The sequence below is a fragment of the Cavia porcellus genome, unplaced genomic scaffold (assembly GCF_034190915.1).
Source record: "Cavia porcellus strain 051 isolate PalLab524CR breed Dunkin Hartley unplaced genomic scaffold, mCavPor4.1 scaffold_10, whole genome shotgun sequence".
NCBI lineage: Eukaryota > Metazoa > Chordata > Mammalia > Rodentia > Caviidae > Cavia > Cavia porcellus.
In genome coordinates, this window is record NW_026947493.1 from 43,420,582 (window position 1) to 43,437,776 (window position 17,195).

At 34.0% G+C, this 17,195-nt stretch overlaps 1 protein-coding gene across 3 annotated transcripts in view; it reads right to left on the reverse strand.

Moving 5' to 3' along the window:
• Positions 1-6,178: 6,178 nt before the first annotated feature.
• Ppp1r42 (protein phosphatase 1 regulatory subunit 42) overlaps positions 6,179-17,195 on the reverse strand; it is a 58,785-nt gene continuing 47,768 nt past the window's right edge. For 2 of the 3 annotated variants that reach the window (XM_063257410.1, XM_063257408.1), the window contains exons 6-9: positions 14,624-14,741; positions 11,059-11,190; positions 6,906-6,938; positions 6,179-6,289 (exon numbers count right to left, since the gene is read on the reverse strand). In XM_063257410.1, coding sequence (XP_063113480.1) covers positions 11,063-11,190; positions 14,624-14,741 — 246 coding nt within the window. In that variant the 3' untranslated portion in view covers positions 6,179-6,289; positions 6,906-6,938; positions 11,059-11,062. The remainder of the gene's footprint in view (positions 6,290-6,905; positions 6,939-11,058; positions 11,191-14,623; positions 14,742-17,195) is intronic. The other variant, XM_063257409.1, reaches the window with a different exon arrangement.

Genomic DNA, 17,195 nt, shown 5'->3' on the forward strand with positions numbered 1-17,195 from the left:
CACAACAAGACATCTGGATATCAACAGTAGCTGTCGTGATGTCTCTTTTCTTTGAAATAGTTGAGCATACATTCACACACAATAATATCAAACATATCAAAATAATATAAAACCATTCAAGAGAATGAAAATATTACAGGACACTCAAAACCAAATAACTGATAATGAACAATGGCTACTATAACATCTCATTTTCCTTAAAGATTTGTTTATACTATCACACATATTAAAATTCATTAAGACATAACATGGTAGAATCAATGTAAACAGAAGAACAAAAGTATGGTAGGACTTCAAAGCAAGATGATATTAAATCAGCAATGGCTGCCATAATGTGTTTTTTCTTCAAAGTAGCTGTTCATACCATTACACATAATAAAATCAAACAAAACAATAAAACCATTCCAACCAATGAATGAAAACATTATAAGACTTCAAAGCCATATAATGGGGAACCATGGTTACCAGAAAATCTTATGTACTCTTACCATTTTTATACTAAATTATATGGTATTCATACATGTGAGTTTAATTTATTTCACTTATGAGTATGGTCTCAAGTTGCATCCATTTATTTATAAATATCTTAATGTGATCATTCTTTATAGCTAAGTAGTACTCCATTGTATAAAAATACCACATCTTTTTTATCCATTCCTCAGTTGATGGACACTTAGAATGTTTCCAAAATCTGGCTATTACAAATTGTGGTGCTATAAACATGGGTGTACATATATCACCGTGGTATGATGTTTTCAGTTCTTCTGGGAATATGCTCAGAAGTGAAATAGCTGGGTCAAATAGGGCTTCCAATCCCAGCTTATAATGTTAGCTTGTTAACATTGTCTTTTATAATTCAAAATGTATCACATATCATTATAAAAGTACTGAATTATATAAGTTTATAAATTTTGTGTATATAAAACAATAGATTGATCAGTAGTTTTCCTCATCTTTCAACTATTTCCCTTGTTATTTAAGATATACTTTTCATAGTTAAAGTTATTCTTTTGAACATATAGCTCAAAGAGTTGAGAGAAACATACACAGAACTGTAACTCCTACCACAATAAAAATACAGAACATTTCCATCTTCCTCCAAATTCCCTTGTACTGACTCTTTGTAGTCAACTCTTTGGCCCACCCCCAGCTCCTGGCAACTACTGATCTGTTTTCTGTCGGTATGGGTTTGCCTTTGTCAGAATGTCACACAAAAAGAAGTATATAGTGTGTAGTATTTTGAGCCTGGCTTCTTTCATTTGGCCTAATGCTTGTGAGATCCATTCATGTTAAATATATCAATGATACATTCTTTTTCTTTACATTCTGTTCCATTTCTCAGTTGAGACACCTTTGGGTTGTCTTCAGTTTTTGGTCATTACAAATAAACCACTATAAATATTCACCGACAGGTTTTTGTGAGTATAGTTTTTCATTGTATTTTGGAAAATACCTAGGAATGAGACTACTTTATGTGGTACATGTATGTTTCACTTTTGTAAAATATGTTAAAACTATTGCCCAAAGTAGATAGCAGATATTTAGATTCCCATCAGTAGTGTAGGGCATGAGAGTTCCAGTTGCTCTAACACCTAGCCAGTATCAGTAGGGTATTTTTTCTTTATATTAATTCTAATACAGGTTGTTTTAAAAAATAACAGTTGAGCCAGTAATTTTAAATTGGGTGATTTTATAACCTAGATATCTTAATTGCCAGCTACTGTGATTTTTCAAGTTTACCACGTTTAACCTGCTCACACTGTTCTGGAACTCAGTAGCTGTGGTTACCTTTAAGTGGACATAAGTTCTCCAGTTCACTTTAGCTACCTCCTTACCTATTTTCCTTACTGACCTCCTGCCTGTATCTCAGAATATGTCTGAGACTTAGTGGAGCAGTTGAGAATTTGGCTGCTGGAGAGACTGGGTTTCTTTAAATGTGTTTAAGTATTTCTATGTTACAGCCCCTGTGAAATGGGCTGAAAGTATTTTTTTTCTCAAATAGTTCCAATATTTTAAAGTTTTTGTTTGGGTGATGATTCAACTTTTAAAATGTAGGTATTTAAAAAATGGAAAATAACTGCTACAGTTCTTTTGATTTAGGTCTTATGTAATAACTTACAGAGTAAACCACCGATAGAGATGTTAGCACAAAAATTTTGTCTATTGTAACCAAAACTACTTTATGTTGCTTACCACTGTTGCTGTTTTTCTCAGGTGAGTATTCTAATTTCAAGGGAGTTCTTTGAGAATTGCAAATAAAAATGTTATCATACCTATTTTACTGATATACGTGTTTATTTTGCATCTAATATTAGACTAGGGTTGATTTTAGCAAAGCAAAATTAAAGACATTTTGAACTTTGCAACATTTTGAGTTTATACAAGAACATCTTAATATCTGAGTTTAAAAAATTCTTTCTGGGGGCTGGGGGTTTAGCTCAGCAGCATAAGCGCCTGCCTTGGAAGCAGGCAGTCGTGAGTTCAATCCCCGGTACCGATAAAAAGACAAAAAAAAAAAAAAAAAAAAAATTCTTTGTGGAGTAATCAGAAAGAATCGTTGTTGTAACTGTTGTTACAACTTTTCAAACACAACAAAGGAGAAGGAAGTTATTTTAAGTATTAGAGTTCACTTTTTAATTTAAAGAAACCTAATACAGCTATATTCTAGCAAGAGATACTAGCCATTTTTAGAAGTAGCTAAATAATATACAGTGACTATTTCCTGTGAGCTAATGTGTTTTAGAGAGTGACATTCCTTAAAAGCATCTAAAACCAAGAACATTCTAATTCAGCTAGAAAGTTATTTTTACATTAACAAAAGAGATAGATTGACTCTATCAACACTGTTTGAGCTTGAAAGACAGTTAAGTATTCAAGTAATAATTTGTCTTTTTCATTGTACAGTGCCATACAGTACTCTCAGTGGATCTTATATATAAGTATATTTAATATCTATTTTTAAATTATTAAAGCTCATGCACTTCCTTGCTTATTTGAAAAAAGGAACTGTCAAAAATATTTACTGTATAAAGAAGCAATAATTTTATCTTTATTTTATTAATAACTTTTAATTTAACAGCAAAGATATTTGTTCAGAATCAACCTTTAAATAAAAAAGTTTTGCTGTAGTCTTTATTTAAAATGTACATTGATAGTATCAAGTTCAGTCTGAGGGTCAAAAACAACGTCAATGAGTCTGACTTTTACTCCCTGTAGGGAAAGTAGGCTTGTGTAAATACACATAAGCACAGGCTGTATGCATTTATTAAAGAGGCAGAAAACATTCCCCTGTCTTTGGACAGATGTATGCTCTACACAGAACACAGGCACAGTTTCTAGTATGTAGAAACTTGAAGGAGTTGTGGAGCACATACTTTCGGCTCAGGGGGAACATGTAATCTAAGTTCTTTTCTACTGCTTTGCAAGCTTCATCACCTTGTATACTAAATACAGACTATCAGGGACATGTATGCTCATGCCAGCTCATTCTCTCCCTTAAAGTAATTAAGGGAAAGATGGGAAGGTTTGCTTTAATCAATTTTTTAGAAATTAAAACTTTTTTTGCAGTACTGGGGACTGAACCCAGGTCTTCATGTAAGTCCTAGGCCACTGAGCTGCATGCCCAGCCTGGGCACTTTGTTTTTATTACTTTACTGACCATCTAGATTTATTCTCATTGTCTTTTAACTTCATGTTAAATGACTAAAATGTTGGCAATAAGCACACCCTTAAAATCTATATCAAAAGCTTTATGAAATTCCATCATGTATTTGGTTGCCCTTTATTAAAAAGACACATAACTGATAGTTCTATATCAAATAAAACTTAAATCTTTTGAGATACCCAAGTAATATTTTGACATAACCAGAATGAAAGTTTTACCCAATGAAGTAATATCATTTAAAAGGAAACATTGATGTAGTATCTTCTTCCCAGGATAAAACTGGAAACTCAGGGGCTGGGGATTTAGCTCAGCAGCATAAGCACCTGCCTTGCAAGCAGGCAGTCGTGAGTTCGATCCCTGGTACTGAAAAAGACAAAAAAAAAAAAAAAAAAACCAAAAAAACCTGGAAACTCAGAACTGAACATGATCAAGGCTGGGGATTTAACTCAGTGGCATAAGTGCCTGCCTTGTGTGGTCGTGAGTTCAATTTACCGATTTAAAAAAAAAAAAAAAAAAGGACTGAACATGATCAGCCTCATGGACAGTTGCAGAAGCAAAATTTGTTCCTTTGTCTTTTTCTCCCAAGAGCTCTTTTTCCTGCTGGCTTTTGTGTACTGCAGCGTACCTGGAATTGCAGAGTAGTTTAGACTTAAAGTGGATTTTGTTCTATATTTAGGTAAATGACGGTTGAGTGATTTATTTGTTGTTTTACCAGTATACTCCTAGGGAGCTTTACACTATGATATGTGCCACAGTTCACTACTGATCTAATTTAGCGTATGTGATACTATGTAAAATTCACTAACTTTGTTTTCTTAGGTTGAGTATATTTTTATTGTTTTATTTTCTACTTTGATATACTAGCATGATTTTTCAAAATGCCTGGCAAAGAGAAGTGTCAGGAACAGTGTGTTATAAAATTGATACCAGTTGTGTAAATCTTTAAGAAACTTTCATGGTGCCATGGACAAACTAGCTGTGGCTTTGATGGTAAAAGCAATGTATATAAGTAATAAAGCAAATTTTCACCTAGTTTCCATTTTATTGTGAAATAGAGATGAGGCAAGATCAAAACTAGGACTCTCTGTGTAGCCTTCTTTTTTGTAGAAATTACAGCAAATGCTAAGGCTGCATCCCCAAGCCTAAACTGCTCTATGTGGAATAAGAGTAGATGATATACAGCAGTGTTGTTCACAGGGTTTCTTCAGGGGATCTCTGCTAGAGATGCTGAGTTACTATTTCTGGACTGGACCCTAAAAAGAAGCTCTCTTGAGAAACTCGTCTATCTTTCAGCAGGCAGTTCTGAGAATATAAAAACTATCCCAAAGTTTGCCTACTGGCCCTGATCACCTTCTCAATGAAATATGATATTGCCCTCCATTATATTATAATGACTCATGATTAAAAATATCAATGATTCAATCATTGTACTTATTAGAAGTGAAAAAATTAAGTTAAATGAAACATTTATGGTCTATATTAGGGTCTGGTTTATAATGCCTACAGCGTTTATCACATTATATAGTAATTATATCATATTTAACCCCTCACATAACTTATTGCAAGATATTTGAGATTAGGGTTGTTATGCTGGAATTTTTATATGTGACTCCTAGCATTCAGTAGGCATCTGTTTTAGAATAAATGAAGTTATGGTTTACTCCTACAGGGAAGCAGTACCATCTTTTAAAAACTAAAACAGATTTTCTTCTCAGGAGAGTTAGAACTGATTCATATGGAGATAAATTATGGATAGATTCAAGGTTTAGAATATTGATTCTTAGACAATTTTTGGACTTTTATGGTTGATACATTGTGTCAACTTGAGAAGTTTAGAACTTTAACAAAGAGACTCAACGGGGGAGCCAGGATCCTTACTTTGTAAATACCCTCCTGTGCAAGAGAAGGCAAACATATTGTGAGTGCTATACCCGTCCTAGGGGCCAGGGTATGGCCTCCATCTTGTACAAAGGAGGAAAAGAGGTTTTCTCTTCCTCCTTTTTGCTCTTGTTGCTTTGCTCTCTTCTGCTACCTTCAAGTGTTGCCCCGTGCCATGCCACCCTGCCTTGGAACCAGCCGATTATGACCTGAAACCTTTAAAAACTGTGAACTTTCCTTCCTCAATTTTGGGTGTCGGGTATTTTGCCTCAGCAAGGAAAGAAAAGTAACCAAGACAGACCATAAACTTCTTTCAAAGTCTAATGTCTCCAGAGACATGAGGTTAAGAATCTTTAGTTAGGAAAAGTAATGAAAGGAGCCTGCCTGGTTCTTTGGACTCCTCTTTTCTACAACCAGTAAATATTATTACAGTCACCTTCCACTGCCCCCTGCCCGCCAAGTGGTTGTCCACCTATCATCAACTGGGGTGTCTGGGTCCTCTAATATGATCCCTGATCATTCAGACACCTATACTTGAATCTTCTGGGACTTTCCTTAGTTACTTCAGTGAATGTATTTAACTCATAACTCTTGGCTGAACCACCCTTCCCACTGCAACATTATGACTATTTGGACTAATAAGGAACTTTTTTTTTTATTGTGCTAGAAGGATCAAGAAGAGAAAGCAGTAGGTGACAGAAGATGTCCTTCCATCTGTATTGTTGACAGTAAAGATGTTCTATCGCCCTGAAAAAGAGAAACCATAAATATTTCAAGGAACCTGCCCCATGTCTTTAGTAATTTTAGCGTTATCTCTTGGGAGCTTTCTGGAGAATGAATTTCCATTTATAAGTTATCTCTTTATGTTAGAATAAAAGACTTAACTTCTGTTTGCCATCTGTAGATAGTGAATAGCAATTGTTTGATACATTGTTTCAACGTTACCTATAACTTACAAAGAATTGCTTTGAAACTAATAACTAAATTGTAAATATGACAGATAACAATATTAAATTATTCAAAATTTTATAAGGTGGAACTAAATAAAGCTAAGTAGAGCCACAGTAAAATGAATAATGAAATCTAAGACAAAGTATCACAACATTTTCTTTTTTCTTTTCTTTTTTTTTTTTTTTGGTAGCAGGGATTGAATTCACAACCTCGCAATTGCCAAGCAGGGACCTAAGCCACTGAGCTAAATCCCCAGCCCAGGCCTTTTTATTTAAAAAAAAAAAAGCCTACACAGGAAAGTTTACATTCAACTCTTATGAAATAGGTATAAGATTAGGATGTACAAAGATTAAAAAAAAACTGTCCTGCCAGTAATTCCTATTCTTATAAAATACTTCGTTGACAGAGATACCTTTAAAGGGTTCATCTTTGCTCTTCTAAAGACCTAAAAGAAATGAGGTAGATTTTAAAATTATACAATATACCTTCTAGATTTTAATTTACTCATTTCTGTTCATTTTAGTAGAAGTAAAATGTTTTGTGTAAAGACTGTGGAGTATATTATTGGTATATACATAAGGACGAAGTTATTGCATATTACATAAATACATCCATGGTGTCACTGACTTTACTGAGAAGTGCAGCTCTATACTATCAGGATGTGCAGGGCAAATGTGCAGGGGGCAAGGATGAGGGGTTCCAAACTGTTCAAAGGAGTAAGAACCCTTGAGAAAGGCAGATAATTATGATAGCTGGTCAGCCTTTTATTTTAAATTTTAATCTAATTCATCTTACCGTCCATTTTTCAGGGTAGTAAATAAGCTGGTTTGAATACCTACATTAAATTAGAAGTTGTTTCATAATGTATTACCCCATTTTCTCCTAGTTTTTACTTATAGGTGTTGTTTATGTATCACAATTTTCTATCTGAAGATTTTCCTAAATTCCCACTAAACTAAGATGAATTTCTCAATAAAGTAGTCATAACCATAGTTCTGCCAGTCAGTGCTAGAGCGTTTAGTAGCTGACAGATCTGCTTCAGGTAGCCAAGATCTGCTTCATTGTGCCTCTGCTCACATTGTGACCTTAGACGAAGTACTTCATCTTTCTGAAACTCAGCTTTTTCATCTACAAAATGCATACAGTTATGTGCCCCATGACTAAATGCAGTAGCATATGTGAATATTTGAAATGTTTAGCATAGTAAATGCCAGCTCTCTTTTCTTGTTTTGCCTCCTTTTCTTTTCCTCCTAGGCCCCATGGTGTTCCATGTTAAATTATTCATGATTATCATAATAACAACTACAGGAAAATATGAAGTGACTTTTCTGTGCTATCACATTCTGTATGACTCTAGGAAGTTCTGGCAAGTACTTCGAATGTGAGATCTACCCTCCTGACTTTAGGAACAGTGCTGTACAGCAAATCTCAAGAGCTTATCTATCTTGCTTGACTAAAACTTTATGCCTGATGAGTAACTTGACATTTCCTCCCTTCCAGCCAGTGGCAACCAGATTTTCATTCTTTGAGTCTATGAATTTGACTACAGAAGTTTAGATACCTTATATAAATGAAATCATGTAATATTTTCTTTGAATGACTAGCCTCATTAGCCCAAAGGTGTCATTTCATCTACGTTAATAACATATTGTAGAATTGTTTAAAAGGCTGAATACTGTTCTATGTTCCATTTTATGTATATACTCTATTTTCTTTATTCATTTGTCTGTCCAGGGATTTAGTGCTGCCATGAGATAGGTGCTAATATCTGTTGGAGATTCCGATGTCTCTTCCTTTGCACACGTAAAAGTGAGATTGCTGGATCATACAATAGTCCTGTTTTTAACTTTATTTTTTTGCAATATTGGGGCTTGAACCCAGAGCCTTGTTAAGGCTAGGTAAGCACTCGGACACTGAGCTACAATCCCTATCCCTTTTAACTTAATTTTTAAATTTTGATACAGGGTCTTCCCAAGTTGCCCAGGCTTATCTCCAATTTGTGATCTTCCTGCCTCAGCCTCCTGAGAATCTGGGATTAAGGGTATGCTACCAGGCTTGATTTATTTTTAACTTATTTTTTTTCTTTTATCAGTAGAGGATTGAACTCACAACCGTGCACTTGCAAGGCAGGTGCTTATGCCACTGAGCTAAATCCCCAGCCCCCCTATTTTTAACTTATTGAGGAGCCTCCATACTGTTTTCTTTAGTGGCTACACCATTTTGCATTCTAGTTAATAGTGTACAGAAGTTTACTTTCTCCACATCTTTGCCAATACTGTGTGTGTGTGTGAGTGTGTGTGTGTGTGTGTGTGTGTGTGTGTGTGTGTTTATTCCTGTAGGAATGTTTCACTGGCTAACAAAAAATTGTATCAGTGAAGTACACCTCCAGTATACCCACTACCCCTTTTATTTATAATTGCCATCCTGACACATAAGGTGAAATTCATTGTAGTTTAGATTTGCATTTTCTTGATGACTACTAATATTGAGCACTTTTCCATATACTTGGTCATTTTTATGTGTCAGTCTGCTTCCAAGATTTAGTAATTATGAGTTGTGCTGTAGAAATATGGATATACATGTATCACTGTAATATGATGTCTTTAACTCTTCTGAGGAGATACTTATAAAGGGGGGAATAGCTGGGTCAAATGGAATTTCTGTCTTTAGTTTGAGGAATCTCTCTCTACCCTAATATCCAAAGCAGTATATATTCTCATCAACAGTATAGAAGGGTTCCCCTTGCAGCCTTGTTAGCATTTGTTATTATTTGATTTCTTGATGATAGCCTTCCTCCTGGAGTAAGATAAACTCTTAATCATTTTACTTTGCATTTCTTTAATGGCCAAATATGTTGCACATTTTTTCATGTATTTATTGACCTTTCATACTTCTGAGAAGTGCCTGTTAATTTCAGTTGGGAGGGGGGTCTAATTTTTTGACTTCTTTATATTCTAATTCCCCATATTCTGCTATAATCAGCTATGAAATAAGAATATCAATATTCAAGCACTATCATGCAATGAAGAAAGAGGCTCATTCCAATGTTTTGGACCACAAAATTTGTGAAGAGTCATTTCTAGGATACTCCTAGACATTAGTCCTCTGTTAGAGTATAGATGGCAAAAGTTTTCCCCATTCTGTAGGTTGTCTCTTCACTCTGTTGTTTCCTCTGCTCTGATGAAGCTTTTTTCATTTGATATAGTCTCATTTGTTGGTATTTGTTATTTCTTGTGCAATTGAGGTTCTATTCAGAAAGTCCTGGTCTACATCTGTATCTTTAAGAGTTTTACCTGTTTTATCTTCCAGCAGGTTAAGTGTTTCTGCTTTATTATTTAGATCTTTGACTCATTTGAATTTTAGTGTAGTATATAGTCAGAGATATAGGTTTAAGTTTAATCTTCTGCATACATAGAACCAGTTTCCCAGCACCATTTGCTGAAGAGGCTCTTTCCTCCAGCATGTTTTTGGCCCCTCTCTCAAAGATGACTGAATGGCCTGAATCAGATGGCCTATGGTTTCTGCATCCTTTATTCTGTTTCACTGATTCACATCTCATTTCTGTGGCAGTGCCATACTATTTTATCACTGTAGATTTGTAATGTAACTTGAAGTATGGGATTGTGATATCTTCTGCCTTGCTCTTGTTGCTGAAGATTGCTTGCTATTTTGAGTCTCTTCTGGTTTCATATGAATTTTAGGATCTTTTTGTTGTTGTCGTTGCTCTACTAGGAATGTTGTTGGTATTTTGATTGGGATTACATGAAATCTATATATCAGTTTTGGGAATATGGCCATTTTGACAGTATTGGTTCTACCTATCCAGAAATGGGATATCTTTCATTTTCGGATGCCCTCTTTGATTTCCTCTTTCAGAAACTGTAGTTTGCATTGTAGAGGCCTTTCACTTCATTGGTTAGGTTAATTCCTAAGTGTTCTAAGTTTACTTAATGTTATTATGAATGTCGTTTCTAATTTCTTTGTTGGTGGGCTCATTATTGGTGTACAGGAATGCTATTGATGTTTGTGTGTTGATTTTATAGCCTGTTATCTTGCTGAATTTGGTTATTAATTCTCAGAGTCTTTTGGTGGGTTTATGGATTTTTATGTAAAAGATCATGTTATCTGGCTGTGATACATTTTTATTTTCTATCCTGAAAGAACATTTTTTTGTGGTACCTTTGTATTTTAATTTTGATACTGTTGCTGAACAAATATACTAGTAACTTAAATTTTACCATTTATTTGACTATGTTTTTACCATTTATATAATTCACATTGTGGATTTGCACTAGAATAAAATTACCCATTTTTCTCATATCATGGTTCTATATTTATATGGCAGATAGTCATACATACTACTAAAGACAAGTTTTGTTCACACAGCTATCATTTTTATAGTGAAATTTACTAATAATTATCTTCATTTATCTTCATTCACAAGTGAGTAGGTTAAAAAACCCTAAAATGACTCTAAGCAAAAAATTTTGTTTCTTCACAGTATTTTGTTGCTTAATTTATTCTTTCAACACAGGTCATAAATTAAGGAGTGATGATGTGCTTACTTATCTAAGAGTTGCTTGTATCTTCGTTTTTACTGCTCTTTTTCTTGCTGACTTTTCTGGCATCTTTGGATGCTTTCCAATTGATTAGGAATTGTCTTTCCACACTTTTTATTTCTTTTCCATCAAGATATTCTAAAGAAAAATACATATGTTTTAAAAATAAACATATACATAAATAATGCACTTCTGATTAGGGTGCATTTGAACTTAAGTTACACAATCAATGAAATAAATGTCTTTTAAAAATACTTTACTTGGGGGGCTGGGGATTTAGCTCAGCGGCATAAGCGCCTGCCTTGCAAGCAGGCAGTCATGAGTTTGATCCCTGGTACCGATAAAAAGGAAAAAGACAAAAAAAAAAAATAATAATAATACCTAAAAATACTTTACTTGGGGCTGAGGATTTAGCCCAGTGGCATAAATGCCTGCCTGGAAAGTGCGAGGTCTTGACTTCGATCACTGGTACCAAAAACAAAACAAAACAAAACAAAAACTCTTACTTGTAAAAGTAAGTTTTCTTGAAAGTGAATATAGTACAGAACTCCATAAATACCATCATTATTCTACATGACATATAATGAATAATTTTTAGTTCATAAATTAGGCTCAGTAGGAGCTTTACAACAGTAACTAATAAGAGAATAATTACAGAAAGATACTTTAATAAAAGTGAATGTGGTATTCTCTCTGTCAAAATATTGTACTATAATATGTTTCTGTTGATGGTTGCCTTGGACAGTTAAAACTATGGAAAGCAAAATCACTAATAAGGAATAGGCAACTATTTAAACTAGAACCATAAATTCTAGAAGTATAAAATTGTCTTCGTATCTTGTCTCATGTATATTTTTAACTAGGAATTTCCAAAGTATAATTTGAAGAATTAACTAAACGTTTTATCATTATACATCTTAGTAATTTTAACATATATATTAAAGATCATTCTTTTAAGCTCAGTTTTCTTAATTGTATTTATTGATGTGTTTCAGATTTGCTTTTATTAATAATTGTATGATTTGTTAGCTTATTATTAGGCTGTATATATGTAATCTATATATAATAAACCTCTGTTATAAAGATAAGGAATGAGCTGGGCATAGTGATATATTCCTATAATTCCAGCTACTCAGGTGACTGAGGCAGGAGGATGGCAAGTTTGAGGTCAGCCTAGGCAACTTGGCAAGATATTGTCTCAAAATTAAAAATAAAAAAAGATAAAGATGTAGTTCAGTGTTACAGTCCTTGCCTAACGTAGCATGCATGAGACCCTGGGATCAATGCTCAGTGCTGAAAAAAAATTTTTTAGAAGAAAGCAAGCTCCAAATCTGTTATCACAATATCTTCTTTGTGTTAATGTTCCAGACCAAACTAGGAATGACTAAGAAACTGTGCCTTGGGTAATCTGATTCTGTCTCATTTTTAGCAAATTATCCTATTTGAGGTTGTTACGTGTGGAAGCAGTTTAGAAGGGGAAGCCTCCTAAGACACAAGGTCTTAAGAAATTTATTTCATTTTATTGAGCTTCTCTAAACATGAAATAGGCTTGTTCTAACTAGCAAGAAATGGGTAACTTACAAAACACAAAATGGCTCCCAGTAAGTCTATCCTGGAATACATCAAACCAGGCCCTCAATTAACTTTGTTTTTGAGTTTTACATTTACTAAAAAGAAAGACATGAGAATAAAAAAAGCTAAAATAAAAAGAAATTTATTATGTTTGTATCTGTACATAGAAAAAAACTTAAAGAACATATACTAAAATTTTATAGCAGTGATACTGATTTTCTTTGTATTCTTGCAGTAAAATCTATATTCATTTTTAAATCATAAACTATATTGTAGAAAAGATTTACTCAAAATAACTTTGAATAAGTTCTCTTTATCTGGTAATCAGCAAAGCTATTGCCACTTTTTTTTTCTCGTACTGAGGATTTAAGTAAGTGCCAGGTAGGCAAGCATTCTATCATTGAGCTATATTCCCAACCCTTTAAAAAACTTCTATTTTGAGACAATGCCTCTCTAAAGAATAACAAACCCAAATCTTTTACAACAACATTTTCTTCAGCCATGCATGGTGGCACACGCCTGTAATCCCAGCAATCCGGGGTAACTGAGGCTGAGGCAGGAGAGGATCATTGCAAGTTCAAGACCAGCCTGGGCTACAGAGTAAGCTCAAAATCAGCTTACACTGCAGAGCAAGATCCTGTCTCAAAAAGACAAAAACAAAAAAGCCAAAAACCCTCCCCAGTATCTTCTTCATGTCAATGCCTCAGGCTGGGCTCCAACTTGCGATCTGCCTGTTTCAGTTTCCCAAGTAGGTAGAATTGCAGGTCTGCACCACCACACCCAGATTTTCACATCTTACCTACAGTATTGTCAGTGAGAAATATTTGTAGAAATGGTCTCGTAATCATTAGGAGTTCCTTTATCACCAGACATTAATTGTCTTAACTCTGCTTGTGAGGAAAGTGGACTAATAAAATATGTAGTGGGGAGAGAAGGGAAAGGATGACAGGATGGAATGGGGGATGTATAAGTAGAGCTTCAAAAAATGTGTATGACTGTTCTCCCAGTATATTTACTGTTTCTTACTGTGCAGGCTGGGTGTGATTTTTGCACTTACATTTTGCAAAAAATGTCTTGCATCTTTTTGATGTGCCTTTTGTCCTTTCAGAGGACCACTGCCCTGGGGGGGGCGGATTATGATTAATCAAAGTTATAGTTGTAAGTTCTGAAATGGTTTTGTTATTGTTAATTTTGTTTGTTTGCTTTTTATGGGACTGGGAATTATTCAAGTCTTCACATGAGCTACATCCTCATTCTTTTTATTTTTTATTTTGCTAAACTGATCAGATTGGCCTTAAACTTATGATCCCCTTGCTTTCTGAATAGCTGGGTTTAAAAGCATGCAACATGGTGCACAGCATACATTACTTTTTATACCCAAGCATAGTATGTCACAGTGGTTCTCACACAGGGAATTGTCATGAGATAGCACTGCTCATTCTTTTTGATGCCATATAATTTGGTCATCATTAATCAAGTACTTTTTGTACATTTTTCTGTCATATTATGTATTCAGAAATATTATTATTTGCAATTGCTTCATAAAAGATCTCCTCAGGCTGTTTCCTTTTCAAATGAAAAGTAATTATGTGTTTTTAGGATATTACTTGGCAAACATTAAGCAATAAAAACTTGATTAATTTTATCTGCAGGACAAAGAGCTAAGGGAGTCCCTTGGGATCATCAGAGGATTTGTGCCACTGAAAGTTTATCAAAACCCCAGAAAGTTGTACATATTTATGACTAGCCTTTTTTTGTTGTTAATAGCCACATTTTATTCTTAAAGAGTATTTGGTACTTTAATTATTTCTGAAAGATACTTTTCAAGTTTTCAAGAATAATTCTCAATTTTAACTTTAGGTCTTGTTTAAAATACTTAACCTAAAGTTGAACATTTTCACAATCAAGATGTCATATTTATATTTCAAAGCTTACTGACAAATTAAACATTTCACCAGATCCTATCTCTAAGAAAGTTATATTAATATAAAAGACCTACCCAGTGATTTGGACACCAATATCAGTCTGTCTCTGTATTTTGGTTTGAGACAAACAGGATTTCCACTGAGATCCATTTTCCGTAGTTTTGTCAACTTGTTCAGTAAAAACTCTAAATCCTATAATTAGAGAAGAAAATACATGACATAAGTGCTTCATAATTATGCAGTATGTCAGTTAACCATTTTTATTGTTTTTCATAGAATTCTAGCTCAGTGCCATTTTTTTTAGGTGATACATACGAAGTTTTGACTGCTAGTAGAAGAGGCTATAAGTGAAACAAAAAGTGAGCTGGGAAGATTCCATCTGGTTGTACTTGGTCATACTTCCTTTAAATAGACCAAAATTGAAGATTAGAAAATGCTTTTTGCTTCAGAAGGTGCCCTATTTAGTGGAATTTATAAAAGCTTACAGTTTAAGGCAATTGAACAGTAGTAAGTAAACAGTCTGTTAACATTACACAGAATATATATTGTTGCCTTTTATTTGTGAAGTGCAGAAAACTATTAAAGGAAAGTAGGAAGAAAATACCACTTGCATGCTTATTATCCAAAGATCACTTTTAATATATTGTTATACACTCTTCTACTCTTTTTCGAGTAGAGAGACTTTTTTTGGTCATGCTGTGAGTACCGTTTTATTGTTATTGTTGTTATCTGTAAATATTTGCATGCTTTTATAGCTTGTAAGAAAATCAGCTAGTTGACACTTCAAGGAATGATGACATTATTTCATGGTAAATTCCTTAAATGAATGCAAGGCAAACAGATTAATGGCACATAGGAACCAGCTCTCTGTTTCCCTCTTAACCGTTCTCATTTTTCTTTTCCCATCCACTGTTACTGCCTCCCCCTCCTGCCAGCTCTTTGTCTTTCATTCATTTTGTTTTCTCACTTTCCTACTCTTTAAAATACGTTTAATCATTATTTAGTGAAAATGAAATATAGTGAGTATTTCTTTATATGCCCTAATGTTCTGGTTTTTATTTTAAAATTAGATAAATTTAATCTGTAATGAATTGCTCCAAAAAAGTTATACATTTACATTGTTTCCACATCTTAGTTACTGTGAATGTACTGCAATGAACACAGGAGTGCATATATGTGTTTCAAATAGTGATTTTATTTCCTTTGGATATATAGACAGAATTTAGTCTGTGATACACACAGACATTAGTCTGTGCTTGACTTTAAGGAATCCAAATAAATACTGTAATCTGTGTGAAAACATAGGGAGTCTTAAAAGGCAATCCTAAATTTCCCGGCACTGTTGCTTCCTGTGTGACCGTAGGCAAACCTGTGTCATGTATTCATTTATAACATGAGGGTAATTATTAGGATTAATTGCCATGGCATATAAAATACAAGGAACAAAGAAGGTAAATCATAAATGTGTTAGTTCTCTGATTGTTTGCCTTTGCTGCTACTCTTTTCCTAACTCTATTTCTCTTAATTTTGTTCAACATAGCAAAAGTTTAAGGAAGAAGAAACTTCTGATCTACTGACAAAGAAATAGCTTACTTTTATATTAAAGTTCTAGTCACAGATTATAACTTCAACCCTTAGCCTTAGAGTTTGTTCTTTCTGAGTTTAACAGCATTTAATACAGCCAGTTATGATTATTTTATATGAGTTACTCTGTATTTTTCTCACTCTTAAAGCCTCTAAGGAAGGAATTTTGCATTTTATTTTTGTAAGTACTGAGTATAATGCCTATCATCCAAAAGTTAAATAATAACAATAATAGAACTTTAAATCAATAGAGATAAAAAGAATGTTTAGAGTTTTGTTAATTATTCGTCACTTGATAAATGACCCACAACATAGTCCCTGCAGTGTATGTTTACTTAAGACTAAACTAATCCTGTGCTGAAATACGATTACCCTTTGGATACGCTCTGGTTGTTCATTGCCTTCCTGTCTTTAATAAAATGCTTTCACTTTCCTGCCCTTCAATAAGTTACTAAGGGAAGCAGACACTTTTCTGGACAGTCTCTGTTTGATAAATGATCATGTCATGCTATCACTTAGAGGAGTGCCACAAAATACCGAAGAGCCAATTCTGTTTCTTCAGCAGGGCTGGTGCTTAAGCTCCTGTATGGACATCTGCAGTACAGCAATGCTCTTTCCACGATTAATGATGACCACTGATGAACCTGTATTTGACCAGCATGCTCCAATCTTTATCGGAAACGTCTGGCCCAACTGTCCTTACTAAATCTAAAGACAGTCATTTGTCATCCCTTTGACTGCCTGTCATCATCTGCCGGGGAAAATCTATAATTTTTGGCTTGTTCCTGACTAAACTGTGGAATGAATAAATTTATCTTTGGGCTATTCTGCTTGTCAGGATCAATATTGAACAGAGGTTGAATAAATTAACAACTAAGAAAACATGACAGACCAGAGTAGTTTATTCATTTGTGTCTTATAAATCAAATATTTAGTTGAAGAAGCAAACTTGTCAAATTTTTCATTTCCCCCATTCATTTGGAAGATTCTATATTTCATGATAAATGGTCATCAGAAAATGAATGCAGTAAATCACTAATGAATCTGATAACATGAACTTCT